Raw genomic sequence first — 19,398 nt, forward strand, 5'->3', positions numbered from 1 at the left:
ACAATGCACTAATCACTTTAAGTTTTACTCTATTATTGCTGGTGTATTTCAAAAGGTAAGGAATTGGCAGGATCGTAGAGAACAGGATTTTAATTTTTATTTCACAAGGCACATTATGCAGTATCTGAAGATTTCACACAGTTCCTTAAGGGCATATACGTTAAGGGGTATATTTACTAAAGCGAGAGTTTTTAGAAGTGGAGATGTTGTCTTCTAGACGGTGCTAGTTAAATGTTAAGTAGAATCTGATTGGTTGCTATGGACAATAGCTATAATCTGATTGGTTGCTATGGGCAACATCTCCACTTCTAAAAACTCTCACTTTAGTAAATATACCCATGGGGCATACACACTAGACGATAAAGTGAACGATATGGACGATAACAATATCGTTATTGTTCATATTTTTCAAGATCGTCCAGTGTGTATGAACGATATCGTTAATGATGCGCGCTACCGCGAATCGTTAACGATGTCTTTCATCGCCCAAACATGTAGTCCAACCTGACGATTTTGGCATGAACTGCATGTTCAGGGATGAGGCTGGTGACGTCACTGAACGATATCGTTAACGATATCGTTCAGTGTGTATGCACGATGTCGTTGAGGCAGGTGAAAGGAAAACACTTAACGATATCGCTCATGGAACATATCGTTAAGTGTGTACCCGGCTTAAGAGTGCTTTTACTGTCTATGTGTAAGATACACTCAGTAATTTCATTTTGCATACTTCAATAACTTGCAAATCTGGTTTTCCAGCTTCTCATTACTAATTGGTATATTTGTAATCACTGGCTGCTGTAGATGTATTATAATCACCACATGTAAATCTAAACATCAAGGCTCACACTGCCGTTTGTGAAACCTGTCAGTGAGTGCTGCAGTATCATGGCCCTACTATACTATACTGTTTTTATACCTAAGGGCCTGATTCAGACCCACTCGCGAGCAGCTGTCCGCTCGCAAGTGGGTCGATGGTGTGCACTGCGCATGCACACGACGGAGGGAGCTCCGTCGGGCGCATGCGCGAGACGCGACGAGCGAAGGACTTTCCTTCGCTCGTTGTGTCTGATCAAAGGGGGCGTGCTGTCGATGTTGATAGACAGCACGCCCCCTTTGGTGGGCGTGCCGGGGGCGTGCCTCCCAGACGGGGGCGTTCCCAAGGGAACGCCTACCGTCAGAAGCCGGCCCCACTGACATCACTAGTGATGTCAGTGGGAGTGATTTTGGCTCTGATAGAGCCAAAATCACTCCGGGCCTTGCGGTTGAGAAACTCAACCGCAGGCTTCGGCTCGCAGTGGCGATGGTCGCGATGGTCGCGACCATCAACCTGCACGCTCGTATATGCTGTGGGTGGTGACCCACAGCTATACGAGCGTCCAGGAGGACGCTCCATAATTATGGAGGTGGGCCCTGATTCAGAGCGAGCGCTCTGGTCAGAGCGTCTGGCTCTGAATCAGGGCCTAAATTCCGGGTCTGAACAGGGTTCCAAACCGGATAAGACCCTGAATTTAGCCAGTGCCGACCCAGGATTTTCCCGAGTCGGCGCCGTTCACACCGGAGCCGGGTCTTCAGTGACCCGGCTCTTCTGGCGTTGAAGTGGACGCTTGGAGATGACGTCATCTCCAAGCACCACTGAAGCCGGCCAATCGGCAGGCATGCAGCACGATCCAGGTCATCGTGACCCGGATCGCGCCGTTTACACTGCAGGGTTTCACGGTTATTCCTGTGTTAAACTCTGCAAGTTGCCTGGGTTGGATTGCCGGATAACTCCACCCGGGAATTCAACCCAGTCCCCTTTTACACCAAGGAGCTATCTGGGTTAACCCTGCAATAACCTAGGTTTTAGCTCTGGTGTAAAGGGGGTACTGGATACAATTTGAATTACTCCAGCTGTATCAGCCATCGTGTGTCCTATATTCACAGTTAGAGGTTCCAACACTGTTCCAGCATTGGTCTGTGTGCTGTTACATGTAATGCATATGTTTTATCATTTAAAGATTAGTTAAAAAGTATCACATACAAATTCAATGCAGTTAATGAGAGCTGCCAGTGCAAGCTATAGCAGCATCACCGAACTCTTTTAGATTTTATTACAATTACACACACTATGGGGCACATTTAGCATTCTATATTTGCTGGCATATCCGGGTGTTTTCGGGGGTTAACCACAAATAAGTTTCCCCCAAATGCATGAAGGAGGGACCGCAGCAGGTATCGGAGTTACGCGCTGCGATCCTTCCATTCCCACCAGCAGCCACAACCACATAGGTTTCTATGGGGGATGCGATGCTGCCAGATTTACCGACATCCGGAATGCATTCCAGATATTGGCCCCCACAGCAAACGCCATCTGAAGATGGCGTTAGCTCCTGTAACCTATGGGCTACAGTGCGCATAATTAGATTGTGAATCTTTAGAGGCTACACTATCTGATTCCTGTGACATTATCTGATTGCAGTAAATCATCGGGGTGCATCTGATTCCTGTGGCACTATCTGATTCCTGTGAATCATCGCGGTGCATCTGATGCCTGTGACATTATCTGATTGCAGTGAATCATCGGGGTGCATCTGATTTCTGTGACATTATCTGATTGCAGTGAATCATCGGGTGCATCTGATTCCTGTGACATTATCTGATTGCAGTGAATCATCGGGGTGCATCTGATTCCTGTGGCACTATCTGATTCCTGTGAATCACCTGGTGGGTGGTGTAATGCACCACATAAATGCCATTTTTTATAAATCTAGTTTGACTAGTATGAAAAAATGTTATGAGAGATATCGCTAAAACCCAGGCATTTAAAAAAAAGGTTAGGTGGCTCTAATATAGTCACCCTCCAACTGTTTACACCTCCCTGTAGAATGTAAGCTCTTGGGCAGGGCACTGTTCACTCTTGTTCTTCTCCTCGCACTATCCTTACCACCAGTGCCCCTTGACTTTTGTGTTTTTCTCCCCTTCAGAGACTCTGATGCTGTTTGCTCGTCTATACGATGGTTACACGATCACTTAGAACTGTAATACCTTCCCTCTGCCTGCTGACTCTAGCTACACGTCAATCTCTGCCTGTGGTTTTACTGCAATGTTTGTGTTTACGCTTTGTACTCCTGCGATGGTTCACTACTGTTGTGCAACAGATATATGCTGATTACTGTTTTTAGATAAACGAAATTACTGTATAGGAGTGGAGAGGGTTAAACCTCCTAGGCTGGGGGCGGACCGGAGTGGGGAATCATGTGTAATGTAGGGCCAATGGGTTTTTAGGGTTGTAGGTTTTAGCAGGGATATTACAGTTTTTTGGAGGCGGAGTCAGCCTCTTTTGTTCCTGTCTTCCCACCCTCCCTCCCTAAATTTATTTTATGGGCTCTTTTTGATTTGGGTTTGGTGATTGTTTCGTTGGCTATTTTAGGCGGGAAAGAACGGCAGGTTACCTATTAGCACTGTGAATATTTGTTTACTCATTGTTTTGCTCACCTTCGTTGACTCTTAAAGTCTGCTGGACCACCCTGCCGGGGGCAGCATCATCACCTTACCGGGTGGGTAGTCAAGATAGAAGGCTTGAGCGTATTGTCTTGTGGTTAGAGTGTTTATAGTGTTAGGCTTGGGCTGTTGTTAGCCGTTCTTTCTTTGCCACCATATTTAAATTAATTTAATTAATATAGTAACTAATTCATTATATGTTTTTAATAAATAGCTAACAAATTCTGCCAAATACAAGTCTCCGTGTCTTTATTTCAATTGAGTATGTGTTATTGTCACTGATTCACATGCGGGTCAATCCTCAGACGATGGGAGGTTTATGTCTACTTCTTCCGTGTTACTGTGTATAGCTTGTGCAGCTGAATAAACAAAAGATAATTCTAATAATAAGGTGTTTTTTTTGTGACAGCTTGGTTGCAGATTGAATAAACTGAGAGGTTCTGTGGACAGGATAACCTCATTCTCACTTCATTACTTACCTTCCTCTCTGAAAAATAAAACAACACATCTAGCAGAAGTTCCATCAGTTGAAGAATTACTGACATGAAGTAGGAGAGGTAAGCAGAGTCACAGTGACATGGAGGTCTATGTATCAATAATCGCGGTACTGCTGCGATTATTATCAGTCCAACTCGCAGGGGATATTTTCTATTTTAATGAAAATATCCCCGCTTTGTACAAAGGAGAACTCGTAAGGACAGCAGTTGCGGTAACCGCTGTCTCCGTTAGTTATATCTTTGGCAAATTGTGGAAGTCTTTCACAGAAGTGAAAGACCTTCCCCGGGGGAAGCTGTCACTGCCCATGCGCACAGCGTCAGCTTCCGGTGGTGGCCAGGGGCTGCGAGAGAGGGATCGAAAGATCTCTATCCTGCCCCTGGAGCCTCCATAGGCTTATACTACTGGGGCTAAACTCCAAAAAGTTTTGGTTTTTGGAGTTTAGTACGTAGGGGTCAGATTGTAATCCCAATTGATAACAATGGGGACTACGATCTGCAGCGCTAATTAGCACTTTACCGGAGATTTCTGTGTAGTACATACAGTAGAAGCAATACATAAAATTATGCAGAAACTGCAGTGTCTACATCAACAGCTTGGTACATAGGCCCCGTGGTCTTCTTCAAAAAGTTGAATTACATTATAAAGTTCTGTAGCAGGAGAGACTAATGTTAATAATACAAATGAATGTTAACCCTAATTTATTATCAGATTGTGCTGCCACACATATAGCAATGGGTCATCTCGCCTGCACCTAACCACCCATTTCAAAGCCAGTTTCTGTGAGTTGTTGCAAATGCTGACATCTCCACTAGAATGATGTCATCTCCACCAGAATGATGTCGTCTCCACCAGAATGATGTCATCTACTCTGCATTACTGATCTCACACAAACAGAAAGATGAAACTATGTGAAATGTGCACAATCCCAGCATTGTCAAGTTCTATACAAAATCAATGCATTTCTCAGACATTCACACAGCTGGTTACTACGTGTATTTCAACACGTAACTATAAAAGGACGATGTGCTCCCTTGCACTTACCTCTTTATTTAGGGCGAAGATTTCCACCACTGTTTTATTGAGCGGAACATTTCCCAGGTCATAGCTCACCGTGAACAGGTGATCATCCCCGGTGCCTACATCCTCATCTTGCAAGGACAATTCCAAGATGTTCTATGGATAATAGGATATATTCAGAAATGTTCACCTTTGGGGAAAATGCAGTTATAATCTCTGCCAATTGCAATACTTAAAGGGCTCTGCAAAACCCCATTTATTGTATGCGCCCATGTGACCTGACCTGTTTTTTTTTTTTAATTGTGCAAGCTTTACCAACTCTATCAGTGGTACAATGGACATTATTAACATTATAATGTAATATAATTTTAGGTCATTCCATACACATTTCATTTCAGATATGTATTCATTCGTGTTTCTGTCTTTCTACCTTAACTTGGCTGTGGATTCTGATGTGAAAAGATTCATCCCAGAAAGGATTCCTACTGTTCCATACAGTCCTGGTTCTCTTCTTATCCGTCAAAGCCGTTGGAAGAGACAAACTGACATAGCAATCCGGTTCGCTTACTGTGTGGAAGTAGAACAAGTACTTGTTATATCTATATGTAGAATACCAGTCTCTGTCTAGCTGAATGTAACTGTGCCCTCTACTCTCACATTTAGACAGGATATCCACATCTGGGGCTGTTAGAACATAAATTAGCCTCAATCCTCTTAACTAGCAGAACAATCTCTCCTCTGTTGGGATTTTCATCCTGTTGGGCAGCCGCTGTCGGGATTTAAACCAGCGGCTAAACAGCCGCCGGCATTTCAATCCCATTCCGGTTATACAGAATGGCCGACGGGATTGAGTCGATGAAGCCATTTTCACTGCTTACAGGGTCGCAGTTTGAGACATGTCCCAAAAAAGATCGCAACACTCCTGCAGCCAATCAGATTTCAACTATCATTTTAAAGAATGTACTAGAGTCCCCAACCCTCAAGTGACCCCTAACAGGTCATGTTTTAAGGATTTCTGTCTTTGGAAGCAGGTGGGATAATTACTGACTCAGCAAAATAGATTGAATCACCTATGCATGATTAAAGAAATCCACGAAACATGACTTGTTAGAGATACTTAAGGCAGGGCCATAACTAGGGGTGTGCGATGACAGGACGCTCCAATCAGTGCTGAACTTATCTGTGCTGCCGGCCGCACCCCCTCCTCAGGACGTAATGATGTCATGCGCATGAAGTCAGACGCTAAGAAGGCGGGAAGGCACAGGGTGCTATTTAGCCCTGTTATGGCGCTGACTTGAGGACTGGGTTTGAGAAACACTGTACTAGATAAATGACAGCTACAATCAGATTAGTTGTTATGGGAAACCTCAACTTTAGACGATTTGATACATTGCCCCCAAGGTCACAAAGCTGATTAGTATGCAATATAAATGTATCTAAGTTAATATGATATATTGATGAATAAATATTAGGGTGAAGGGGTTACAATTATATGATAGGAGAAACAGATATAAGAGATTCAGTTAGTGTACTGTATGCAGTTCCAGCAGTTTAGCAATTCGCTGTTACTCATAAGACTCAAATGGGAATTGTAGTTGAATAAGATGTTTACATATATGTCTCATCGACGGCATTCCAAGGAATAAGAAGGGAGAGTACAATACAAGTGAGATGACTCAACCTCAATGACTATAGAGACTATATGATTCGCAATGAGTCTAAATAATGAATCCAAAGGTTAGAATTACACATGAAATCATATACCTGAACACCAAATTAATTACACTGTAGGATATAAAAGAGACAGGTTAGACTCCATATGTATGACTCTAGATCTACATGATTATGTATGTTACAACATACAAACTATATTTATAGTCTGAAAGTAAATATCAGCAACCAATATAATATATAACTAATTTTTTTTTTTCTACACTTTAGCTCACACCGATGTGCTTTATTTCACAATCATTTTTAGATGTGTCTTCATTAAATATTGGCAAAAGGGGGATACACGAGACTATAGCTATAATATTTTTAATGCACTGAAGGGTGTCATTTTGGCACCAGGCTCCCACACACCCATGAGGGGGCGGGGTCTAATGATGTAATTTACCTGGCCTGCCCCCAACAAATAATTATATACTGTATATATTTATATATATATATATATATGTATATATATATATATATATATATATATATATATATATATAGACCAGGGGCATTTCTAGAGAGATGGGGGTCTGTGTGCAGTCTCTGACACGGGCCCCTTCCTCTCCGTCTGGCGGCCGGCAGCGCACTGAGCGGTGCGCGGCCAACGCCGGACTTATAGACTCTGAGCACTTATAGACTCTGAGCGCATACACAGGTCACCGGTAAAATGGCCACAAATTTTCCCTGTACTGCGCATACGCAAACAATGGGAAAATGGCCACGGTGGCCATTTTCCAGCCGTTTTTACAGGCGCAGACACCGGAGCTGACGTGGGACTCCGGAAAGGTAAGTTTTATGGGTGCAGGGTGTGCTGTGCGGCCCCCCTGGACCCAGGGGCCCGTGTGCCCCGCACCCATTATAAATATGCTTCTGATATAGACATATACAGTACATATATATATAATTTTATATATATATATATATATGTATATATATATATATATATACACACAGAATATATATATATATATATACATATATATATAGTTATCCAGAAGGACGCACTCACCAAGGAGACTTTCAAGGTAGTTTATTCCAGCATCAAAGTAATATGAAGGTAATAGGTTCTAGCAGCAGCATACAATTAGCAGCGACGTTTCGGTCCAATCAGGACCATTATCAAGCCAGCAGCATATCACAACAACCTTTAGATATTTCAATGGCATAACCTCAGCCCGCAGGTCTGCGTTTATGCCATTGAAATATCTAAAGGTTGTTGTGATATGCTGCTGGCTTGATAATGGTCCTGATTGGACCGAAACGTCGCTGCTAATTGTATGCTGCTGCTAGAACCTATTACCTTCATATTACTTTGATGCTGGAATAAACTACCTTGAAAGTCTCCTTGGTGAGTGCGTCCTTCTGGATAACTATATTTTGCCTAACGCCCCAGGATGGGATCGAATTGGCTGCAATGCACCCCGATGTTGTAATTGTTATAGATGTGAGTGCGGGACTTGTTTCAATATATATATAATATATTACATATGTGTGTGTGTGTGTGTGTGTGTGTGTGTGTGTGTAAGACCTCAGCGACTGACATACTTCTGTTGTGAACAAGTGATTGTATGTGCAAAGAGTGCTCTAAAGAACATATGTATACACTGAAGTGCATATAATTAATAAGGACTTTTATTCATTAAAAGAGGAAGAGAAAAAAAAATGTAAATAAATGAATGAGCAAACATATATACATGGGCCTTCACGTGTTTCTATAGGCTCTACCAATGACCATCAGGTCTGCATATTTCATGTGCAACAATTAAAGTGCATAGAATAAAGTGCAAATTACTATAAATCGTGATAGATATAATGACTTATATAAGTAAATAAATTAGGGGTGAGCGGGTTCGGATTTCTGAAATCCGAACCCCCCCGAGCCCCCCCGATCCGAGTCCGATCCGAGTCAGGCTCGACTTTTCCCGCCTGACTCGGATCTGAAATCGAGGCAAAACGTCATCATCCCGCCTTCCGAGTCTCGCAGGTTTTGGATCCTATATAAGGTACCCGCGTCGGCGCCATTTTCTCACTCGGCTGTGGACAGTGAAGAGGGAGGGTGGGAGTTAGGGCTGTGTAGTGTAGTGTAGTGCTGCTGTTGTCCACTACTTCAAAGTCCATAGGGGCTGGCTGTGTTGTGCTGTGCTGCTGTTGTTAATAGGGGCTGTGTCCACTACTTCAAAGTCCATAGGGGCTGGCTGGACTGTGTTGTGCAGTCAGTTCTCCATAGGGGCTGTGTCCACTCCAAAGTCCTGTGCAGTGTCCCAGTCCTAAAGGGGTGCTGTAGTGTTGTCCAGGGGGTGCTCTGTCCATCAGGGGTGCTCCCCCCAAGTGCTAAAAAAATAATATATTTTCTGTGTTTGTGAATTGTGTGCGCAGTAGCCGCACGTGCATCAACAAAGTAGTGCCAAGCGTGCGCCTGTGTCATAAGTAAAGGGCCGGCTGGCTTGACCGTTAAAGGGTGCTGTAACCCCCGAAAGTACACTCCAATCCAAACCAAAAAAAAATTATTTTCTGTGTTTGTGAATTGTGTGCGCAGTAGCCGCACGTGCATCAACAAAGTAGTGCCAAGCGTGCGCCTGTGTCATAAGTAAAGGGCCGGCTAGCTTGACCGTTAAGGGTGCTGTAACCCCCGAAAGTACACTCCAGTCCAAACCAAAAAAAAAATAATTTTCTGTGTTTGTGAATTGTGTGCGCAGTAGCCGCACGTGCATCAACAAAGTAGTGCCAAGCGTGCGCCTGTGTCATAAGTAAAGGGCCGGCTGGCTTGACCGTTAAGGGTGCTGTAACCCCCGAAAGTACACTCCAGTCCAAACAAAAAAAAAAATTATTTTCTGTGTTTGTGAATTGTGTGCGCAGTAGCCGCACGTGCATCAACAAAGTAGTGCCAAGCGTGCGCCTGTGTCATAAGTAAAGGGCCGGCTGGCTTGACCGTTAAGGGTGCTGTAACCCCCGAAAGTACACTCCAGTCCAAACCAAAAAAAAAATTATTTTCTGTGTTTGTGAATTGTGTGCGCAGTAGCCGCACGTGCATCAACAAAGTAGTGCCAAGCGTGCGCCTGTGTCATAAGTAAAGGGCCGGCTGGCTTGACCGTTAAAGGGTGCTGTAACTCCCAAAGTACACTCCAGTCCAAACCAAAAAAAAAATTATTTTCTGTGTTTGTGAATTGTGTGCGCAGTAGCCGCACGTGCATCAACAAAGTAGTGCCAAGCGTGCGCCTGTGTCATAAGTAAAGGGCCGGCTGGCTTGACCGTTAAAGGGTGCCGTAACCCCCGAAAGTACACTCCAGTCCAAACCAAAAAAAAAATTATTTTCTGTGTTTGTGAATTGTGCGCAGTAGCCGCACGTGCATCAACAAAGTAGTGCCAAGCGTGCGCCTGTGTCATAAGTAAAGGGCCGGCTGGCTTGACCGTTAAGGGTGCTGTAAGCCCCGAAAGTACACTCCAGTCCAAACAAAAAAAAAAATAATTTTCTGTGTTTGTGAATTGTGTGCGCAGTAGCCGCACGTGCATTTCTTAAAGGGTGGTGTAACCCACAAAGTGCACTACTCTCCAGCAAAAATAAAAAAATATTTTCTGTGTTTGTGTGCGCTTTAGCCGCACGTATATATCAATATAACATAAATGGAGGACCAAACTTTCTCCGATAAAAATAAAATAGGGAAAGATCAAGAACCACTTCCTCCTAGTGCTGTTGCTGCTGCTGGGAGTTGTTCATCATCCCAGAGAGGAAGTAGGAACATCACTACTTTTACTAAACAATTGACCCTCCAACAGTCCCTAGCGATGAGGATGAAGTACGACAGCAGTCATCCTGAAGCAAAACGTATAACTGAGGCCTTGACTGCTATGTTGGTGTTAGACGTGCGTCCGGTATCCGCCATTAGTGCAGTGGGATTTAGACAATTGATGGAGGTAGTGTGTCCCCGGTTCCAAATCCCATCTAGATTCCACCTGCATCCTCAAAGCAGCAGCGACAAGCGTGCGTCTGTCTGTTAAAGGATGGTGTAACCCTCAAAGTGCGCTCCACAAACAATAAAAATATTCTTCTTCTTTTTTCTGTCTTTGTGAATTGTGTGGGCTGTAGCCGCACTTGCATCCTCAAAGCAGCAGCGACAAGCGTGCGTCTGTCTGTTAAAGGGTGGTGACACCCTCAAAGTGTGCTACACAAACAATAAAAATATTCTTCTTTTTTCTGTCTTTGTGAATTGTGTGGGCTGTAGCCGCACCTGCATCCTTAAAGCAGCAGCGACAAGCGTGCGTCTGTCTGTTAAAGGGTGGTGAAACCCTCAAAGTGTGCTACACAAACAATAAAAATATTGTTCTTTTTTTTTCTGTCTTTGTGAATTGTGTGGGCTGTAGCCGCACTTGCATCCTCAAAGCAGCAGCGACAAGCGTGCGTCTGTCTGTTAAAGGGTGGTGTAACTCTCAAAGTGCTCCAAAAAATAAAAAACTATTTTTTAAATGTGTTTGTGACTTGTGTGCGATGTAGCCGCACGTGCATCAACATAGTAGCAGTGCCAAGCGTGCGCCTGTGTCATAAGTCAAGGGCTGGTTTGGACATCTGGTGCGGACTGAAGGACGTGCCAACAATTTCTGACAAGTCTACTGTCACTGCATATGATACTGTCCTCAAAGCAGCAGCGACAAGCGTGCGTCTGTCGGTTAAAGGGTGGTGACACCCTCAAAGTGTGCTACACAAACAATAAAAATATTGTTATTTTTTTTTCTGTCTTTGTGAAATGTGTGGGCTGTAGCCGCACCTGAATCCTTAAAGCAGCAGCGACAAGCGTGCGTCTGTCGGTTAAAGGGTGGTGACACCCTCAAAGTGTGCTACACAAACAATAAAAATATTGTTCTTTTTTTTTCTGTCTTTGTGAAATGTGTGGGCTGTAGCCGCACCTGCATCCTTAAAGCAGCAGCGACAAGCGTGCGTCTGTCTGTTAAAGGGTGGTGACACCCTCAAAGTGTGCTACACAAACAATAAAAATATTGTTCTTTTTTTTTCTGTCTTTGTGAATTGTGTGGGCTGTAGCCGCACTTGCATCCTCAAAGCAGCAGCGACAAGCGTGCGTCTGTCTGTTAAAGGGTGGTGTAACTCTCAAAGTGCTCCAAAAAATAAAAAACTATTTTTTTAATGTGTTTGTGACTTGTGTGCGATGTAGCCACACTTGCATCCTCAAAGCAGCAGCGACAAGCGTGCGTCTGTCTGTTAAAGGGTGGTGTAACTCTCAAAGTGCTCCAAAAAATAAAAAACTATTTTTTTAATGTGTTTGTGACTTGTGTGCGATGTAGCCACACTTGCATCCTCAAAGCAGCAGCGACAAGCGTGCGTCTGTCTGTTAAAGGGTGGTGACACCCTCAAAGTGTGCTACACAAACAATAAAAATATTGTTCTTTTTTTTTCTGTCTTTGTGAATTGTGTGGGCTGTAGCCGCACTTGCATCCTCAAAGCAGCAGCGACAAGCGTGCGTCTGTCTGTTAAAGGGTGGTGTAACTCTCAAAGTGCTCCAAAAAATAAAAAACTATTTTTTTAATGTGTTTGTGACTTGTGTACGATGTAGCCACACTTGCATCCTCAAAGCAGCAGCGACAAGCGTGCGTCTGTCTGTTAAAGGGTGGTGTAACTCTCAAAGTGCTCCAAAAAATAAAAAACTATTTTTTTAATGTGTTTGTGACTTGTGTGCGATGTAGCCACACTTGCATCCTCAAAGCAGCAGCGACAAGCGTGCGTCTGTCTGTTAAAGGGTGGTGACACCCTCAAAGTGTGCTACATAAACAATAAAAATATTCTTCTTATTTTTTCTGTCTTTGTGAATTGTGTGGGCTGTAGCCGCACTTGCATCCTCAAAGCAGCAGCGACAAGCGTGCGTCTGTCTGTTAAAGGGTGGTGACACCCTCAAAGTGTGCTACACAAGCAATAAAAATATTCTTCTTTTTTTTTCTGTCTTTGTGAATTGTGTGGGCTGTAGCTGCACTTGCATCCTCAAAGCAGCAGCGACAAGCACGCGTCTGTCTGTTAAAGGGTGGTGACACCCTCAAAGTGTGCTACACAAACAATAAATATATTCTTCTTTTTTGTGTCTTTGTGAATTGTGTGGGCTGTAGCCGCACTTGCATCCTCAAAGCAGCAGCAACAAGCGTGCGTCTGTCTGTTAAAGGGTGGTGACACCCTCAAAGTGTGCTACACAAGCAATAAAAATATTCTTCTTTTTTTTTCTGTCTTTGTGAATTGTGTGGGCTGTAGCTGCACTTGCATCCTCAAAGCAGCAGCGACAAGCATGCGTCTGTCTGTTAAAGGGTGGTGACACCCTCAAAGTGTGCTACACAAACAATAAATATATTCTTCTTCTTTTTTGTGTCTTTGTGAATTGTGTGGGCTGTAGCCGCACTTGCATCCTCAAAGCAGCAGCGACAAGCGTGCGTCTGTCTGTTAAAGGGTGGTGTAACCCTCAAAGTGCGCTCCACAAACAATAAAAATATTCTTCTTTTTTTTTCTGTCTTTGTGAATTGTGTGGGCTGTAGCCGCACTTGCATCCTCAAAGCAGCAGCGACAAGCGTGCGTCTGTCTGTTAAAGGATTACATCGGTGACAGCATCCAAGTAGGCATGTCAGGCAGTCCGTACGTGTACTGGCAGGAAAAAGAAGCAATTTGAAGGTCCCTGTACAAACTGGCTCTATTTTACCTGAGTTGCCCCCCCTCCACTGTGTACTCCGAAAGAGTGTTTAGTGCAGCCGGGAACCTTGTCAGCGAAAGGCGTAGGAGGTTGCTTCCACAAAATGTGGAGAAGATGATGTTCATAAAATGAATTATCAACTCTTCCAGGGAGACCAGCCTCCAGAACGTACAGAGGGACCTGTGGTTGTGGATTCCAGCGGGGATGAATTAATACTCTGTGAGGATGAGGATGTACACAACACTGAAGAGGGTGAGGAATCGGTGTATGAGGACGACATCTTGCCTCCGTAGAGCCAGTTTGTGCAGGGACAGATTAATTGCCAGCTTGTTTTGTGGGGGCCCAAACGAACCAATCATTTCAGCCACAGTCGTGTGGCAGACCCTGGCGCTGAAATGTTTGGTTTGTTAAAGTGTGCATGTCCTGTTTATTCAACATAAGGGTGGGTGGGAGGGCCCAAGGACAATTCCATCTTGCACCTCTTTTTTTTCTTTGCATTATGTATAGTTTGGGGCCTAGTTTTTCAAACTGCCATCCTGTCTGCCACTGCAGTGCCACTCCTAGATGGACCACGTGTTTGTGCCGCCCACTCGTATCTCTTAGCATAGTCATCCAGCTACCTCGGTGCAACCTTTTGGACATAAAAACACTATTGTGAGGTGTGAGGTGTTCAGAATAGACTGGAAATGAGTGGAAATTAAGGTTATTGAGGTTAATAATAGCATAGGAGCAGAAAAACCCACAAATTCTGTGATTTTAGCTGTTTTTATGCTTTTTTTCAAAAAAATACAGATCCAAAACACAAAACCCAGAACCCAAAACACGGAAGGGTGGTTTTGGCAAAACCAATCCAGATCCAAAACACGAAGAAAGATCCAGATCCAAAACCAAAACACAAAACACGAAAAGTGGCCGGTGCACACCCCTAAAATAAATAATGGCCGATTTTAAAAGCAATTGATATCATAAACACAGCATAATTAATAGGAAGCTTAAAGGATGTTTCTAAAAAACAATCTAAAAGACTCCTAAAAAATTAAAACAGGTTCTTAGAAACGAAATAATTTTTAAGGTGCTTATCTCAATGGTTCATTAAGGCAAGAGGCAGCTTCCCATATATATATATATACAGGGGCGGATTGGGATGAAAAACCAGCCCGGGAAAATTCTGGTAGCAGCCCTAATGGGGGCGGGTCTGCTGAGGGGGCGGGGACTGTTGAGGGGAGCGGGATACTCCCTCCAGTAGAGGCCGTCCATGCATCTTTTGATGCAGTTGCGTCCGCGACTTAATGCCAATGCCAACAAAGCCCTTCCCTGGTGTACATCCATGCATCTGAATGTGCAAGGACAAAGATACCCACTGTCAGTGTGCACGGATGCTGCAATCATGCTTTGTGCAGCTTCAGACGCCAACGTCAGTCGCGCCATTGAAACTTGCACCAGCCCTATGCTAGGGGCAGATCATCCAAATAAGGATGGCCTCCAATGTGAGCGATTCAGCGTCTCTGTACACAACCACTTTCCTCAGCACTCCTGTGTCACTCCAATAACATGCCCATCGTTACATCTGCATCTGATTAGCCAATCCTGTGTAACCAAACAGGAACGGCCAACACATTTCTGATGCACTTCTTTGTGTGTGTCCAAATCTGTACTGCATATCTGTACAAATACCTTCAGTATGTATGTGTGGTGTAACTCAGACAACAAACACCACTCCACTGCGTCCAACATTGCTGCTGCGTCTGACTCAGAATAAGGCCCACAATGCTGTATACTATGTCATACTGGTGCTTGCTATATAATATAACTACAAAAGGGACATTCATATTTACTAATACTCACTAACATGGTTGGATCATAGTGGCCCTGATTCAGAGCCGGACACTCTGAAAGAGCGCTCGCTCTGAATCAGGGCATTTTTTTTTTGTGCGGCCTCCTGGCAGCTCGCATAGCTGTGGGTGACCACCCACAGCTATTGCGAGCGGCCAGATGATGGTCGCGATGGTCTCGACCATCGGGGCTTGCGACGAGACCCTTGCGGTAGGGTCTCGTTCCAGCAAGCCCCAGTGAGCTTCTGGCTCTTAATAGAGCCGGAAGCTCACCACTGACATCACTCGTGATGTCAGTGGGGCCGCCCCCAAACGGTAGGCATAGCGCTTGCGAGCGGGTCTGAATCAGGCCCTGTGTTCACTCTAAGGGCCTGATTCAGACCCGCTCTCTGCTGCTGCCCGCACGCTGGGATTGTGGGCGTTTTTTTGTTTTGTTCTCCAGGCGCTCGCAAAGCTGTGGGAGACCACACACAGCGGTATACAATTGGGAAGCCGGCTGCCTTAATACCGGCAGCCGGCTTCCCGCCTATCATATCCTGGCGAGGGTGAAATGCCGGGCGTCTATATCTAGACGCCTGTCATTTCCCCAACGCCGGGAGACAGGCGCCCGGCATCCCGATCGAAGGGATGCCGGGCGCCGCGAGTGGACAGCCGCGGGGGGGGGAGGGTTAGGTTTAGGGCACCCGGGGGGAACTTAGGGTTAGGCACCCCCCCGGGAGTATTAGGGTCAGGCTAGGGGGAGGGAGGGTTAGGGTTAGGCACCCCTGGGGGGAGGTTAGGGTTAGGCACCCCCCGGGGGACTTATGTTTAGGCAGAGGGGAAGGGGGGGGTTAGGGTTAGGCACTTAGAGGGGGGATTAGGGTTAGGCACATTGGGGGAGGTTAGGGTTAGGCACCCCTAAGGAGGGTTAGGGAGGTTAGGTTAGTAGATACTTACCTTAGGACGATCGGGAATTTCCAGGGCTGTCGGGCTTCCGCTGCCGGGCTCTGCTGGTTTGTCGGGCTGCCGCTGCTGGGATTCGAGCTCCCAGCCATGCAGCAGCCGGGATATCATACCAATTCCTACACAGCTTGTGCGATCGGCCATGAGACAATCGCGATAATCGCGACCATCGACCTTGCGACGAGACCCTACGGTAGGGTCTAGGCTGCCGCAAGGCCGAGTGGACTTCCTGCTCTAATAGAGCAGGAAGTCCACTATTGACATCAGTAGTGATGTCAGTAAGGCCTCCCTACAAATGGCAGGCATTCCTAAGGGAACGCCTTCGTTTGTGCAGCCACCCCCCCTAACCGCCCACAAAACGGGGCGAGCTGTCACTCACCATCGACAGCCGCCCCATGTTGTTGCGAGCCCCGTAGCGACTGAACTTCAGTCGCTCGGCGGGGCTCGCGCACGCTGGACGATGCGCATGCGCAGTGCCTAAAACATCGGGCCGCTTGCAAGCACACAGCGCTTGCGACCGGGTCTGAATCAGGCCCTAGATCCGGTGCCGGACCTAGAGAAAGGGCACTTCTGCGCGTGCCTAAGGCGCGCGTCCGAAAAGAGCCATGGTCAAGGAAAAGGGGGCGTGTCTTTATGACACATCCCCTTTATGTCAGTCTTTGGGGCGTGACCCCAAGTGCTGCGGCCACTGTGAATGGATGCCGGGAGCATGCGCCCGGCATCCACTCACCGACGCTGACCGCTGCACCACCATTTACCCCACCCGCGGGTCACTGCGGCCCGCGGGTGGGGACAGAACCCCCAGGCTTGTTTCAGAAGGGCGCTGCGCCGGAGGGCAGGGTGCTTTCTGCCCTTTAGAAATAGGGCAGGGCACAGAGCACCGCTGAAACAGTCTAGTAGGAACGCTAGATCACATAACTGCACATTATTCCCCGACCGCAGTTTCAAGCATAACGTGTAAACAGATCCACCTGTATACACTAGCACAGGGGGCGATTCAATTCAGTGCGATGTTGAATAGCCCCGGGAAGGAGTTACTGGAGCTATTCAATTGACCGCACTGTTAAGTCTCACTAAAACCACTTAAGTCGGGAATGCCAGTGACCGCGCCTTAAGCTGGGTATTTAGTCGTGCTAACCGGCATCCTCCGACCAAAGTAACGGCCACAATGCTGTAGGATTTCTGCTCTCACCTCAGGTGGGTGCAAGCAGAAATCCTCTCAGTCGGACTTAACAGAACGGTCAATTGAATAGCTCCTTTCCGGGCTATTCAACATCACGCTGAATTGAATCGCCCCCAGAGAGACACTACTGACAAAATAACAGCACATCACCGCCTCACTGACGGACATACTGTACACATTTCAAAAAAAGTAAATCTTTTTAAGGGCCTCATTTATTAACAAGTTCTATCATTCACAACAAGTGATACAACTCATTGCGTATGATAATGGTGCTCCGGCCAATCAGCTCCCAACTGTAATTTTTCAAACAGATGACAGTTGGGAGGGTGATTGGCTGGAGAACTATTATCATACACAGCGAGTTTCATCACTCATTAATAAATGAGGACCCTAGTCACTTACACTATTCTACCAGTTAAGCGGACCTGTGTGGGGGAGGGGGATGGGGGGTGCCGAGGATGAGGGTGGGTGAAGTGTTTGAAGCTGTGAGGAGAGAGCAGGAAAGGGGACATGTGTGGGGGAGGAGGGTTGTCAGGGGTGCCACAGATGGGAGTGGGGAAAGTGTTTGGATCTGTGAGGCTAGGGGACCTGTGTGTGTGTGTAGGGGGGTGCTGTGATTGGGGGTGGGGAATATTTGCAGCTATGAGCAGCAAAGGGGACCTGGGTGTGCGGGAAGCATTTGGAGCTATGAAGAGAGAGCAGGAAAGGGGACCTGTGTGGGGAGTCGGAGGTGCCGTGGATGGGGCGGGGGAGTGTTTGGAGCTATGAGAGAGCAGGAAAGGGGTCCTGTGTGTGTGTGTGTGTGGAGAGGAGGGGAAGCTGCGGATGGGGGTGGGGGAAATGTTTGGAGCTATGAGGTGAGGAGCAGGAAAGAGTACCTGTGTGTGTGGGGGAGGGGGAGCGGGTCAAGGATGCCGCGATTGGGGGTTGGGGGGGGAAGTGTCTGGAGCTATGAGGTGAGGAGCAGGAAAGAGGACCTGTGTGTGTGGGGGAGGGGGGAGGGGATGCCGTGATTGGGGGGGGGAGAAGTTTCTGGAGCTATGAGGTGAGGAGCAGGTAAGAGGTCCTGTGTGTGTGGGGGAAGGGGTGCCACTATTGGGGGTAGGGGAAGTGTCTGGAGCTATGAGGAGCAGGAAAGGAGACCTGTGTGTGGGGGAGGGGGGGGAGGGGGTGCCGCGATTGGGGGGGGGGGCAAGTGTCTGGAGCAATGAGTTGAGGAGCAGGTAAGAGGTCCTGTGTGTGGGGGAGGGGGGGGGTCGGGGGTGCCGCGATTGGGGGGGGGTTAGTGTCTGGAGCTATGAGGTGAGGAGCAGGTAAGAGGTCCTGTGTGTGGGGGAGGGGGGGGGAGTGTCTGGAGCTATGAGGTGAGGAGCAGGTAAGAGGTCCTGTGTGTGTGGGGGTCGAGGTGCCACGATTGGGGGGGGAAGTGTCTGGAGCAATGAGGTGAGGAGCATGTAAGAGGTCCTCTGTGTGTGTGGGGGAGGGGGGGGCGCTATTGGGGATAGGGGAAGTGTCTGGAGCTGAGGTGAGGAGCAGGTAAGAGGTCCTGTGTGTGGGGGAGGGGGGGGGGAAAGTGTCTGGAGCTATGAGGTGAGGAGCAGGTAAGAGGTGCTGTGTGTGTGGGGGTCGGGGTGCCGCGATTGGGGGGGGAAGTGTCTGGAGCAATGAGGTGAGGAGCATGTAAGAGGTCCTCTGTGTGTGTGGGGGAGGTGGGGGTGCTATTGGGGATAGGGGAAGTGTCTGGAGCTGAGGTGAGGAGCAGGTAAGAGGTCCTGTGTGTGGGGGAGGGGGGGGTTGGGGGGGGTAGTGTCTGGAGCTATGAGGTGAGGAGCAGGTAAGAGGTCCTGTGTGTGTGGGGTTCGGGGTGCCGCGATTGGGGGGGGGAAGTGTCTGGAGCAATGAGGTGAGGAGCATGTAAGAGGTCCTCTGTGTGTGTGGGGGAGGGGGGGGCCGCTATTGGGGATAGGGGAAGTGTCTGGAGCTGAGGTGAGGAGCAGGTAAGAGGTCCTGTGTGTGGGGGAGGGGGGGGGAAAGTGTCTGGAGCTATGAGGTG

The 19,398-nt window shown here is 47.0% G+C and overlaps 1 protein-coding gene across 1 annotated transcript in view; it reads right to left on the minus strand.

The window, feature by feature from the left end:
* LOC148525112 (cytosolic phospholipase A2 delta-like) overlaps nt 1–19,398 on the minus strand; it is a 111,035-nt gene that overhangs the window by 65,955 nt on the left and 25,682 nt on the right. Inside the window, exons 3-4 of the mRNA XM_088471331.1 lie at nt 5,429–5,565; nt 5,023–5,154 (exon numbers count right to left, since the gene is read on the minus strand). Of these exons, the coding sequence (XP_088327457.1) occupies nt 5,023–5,154; nt 5,429–5,565 (269 nt within the window). The remainder of the gene's footprint in view (nt 1–5,022; nt 5,155–5,428; nt 5,566–19,398) is intronic.

This window comes from Taudactylus pleione, unplaced genomic scaffold (assembly GCF_031769625.1).
Source record: "Taudactylus pleione unplaced genomic scaffold, aTauple2 ptg000113l, whole genome shotgun sequence".
NCBI lineage: Eukaryota > Metazoa > Chordata > Amphibia > Anura > Myobatrachidae > Taudactylus > Taudactylus pleione.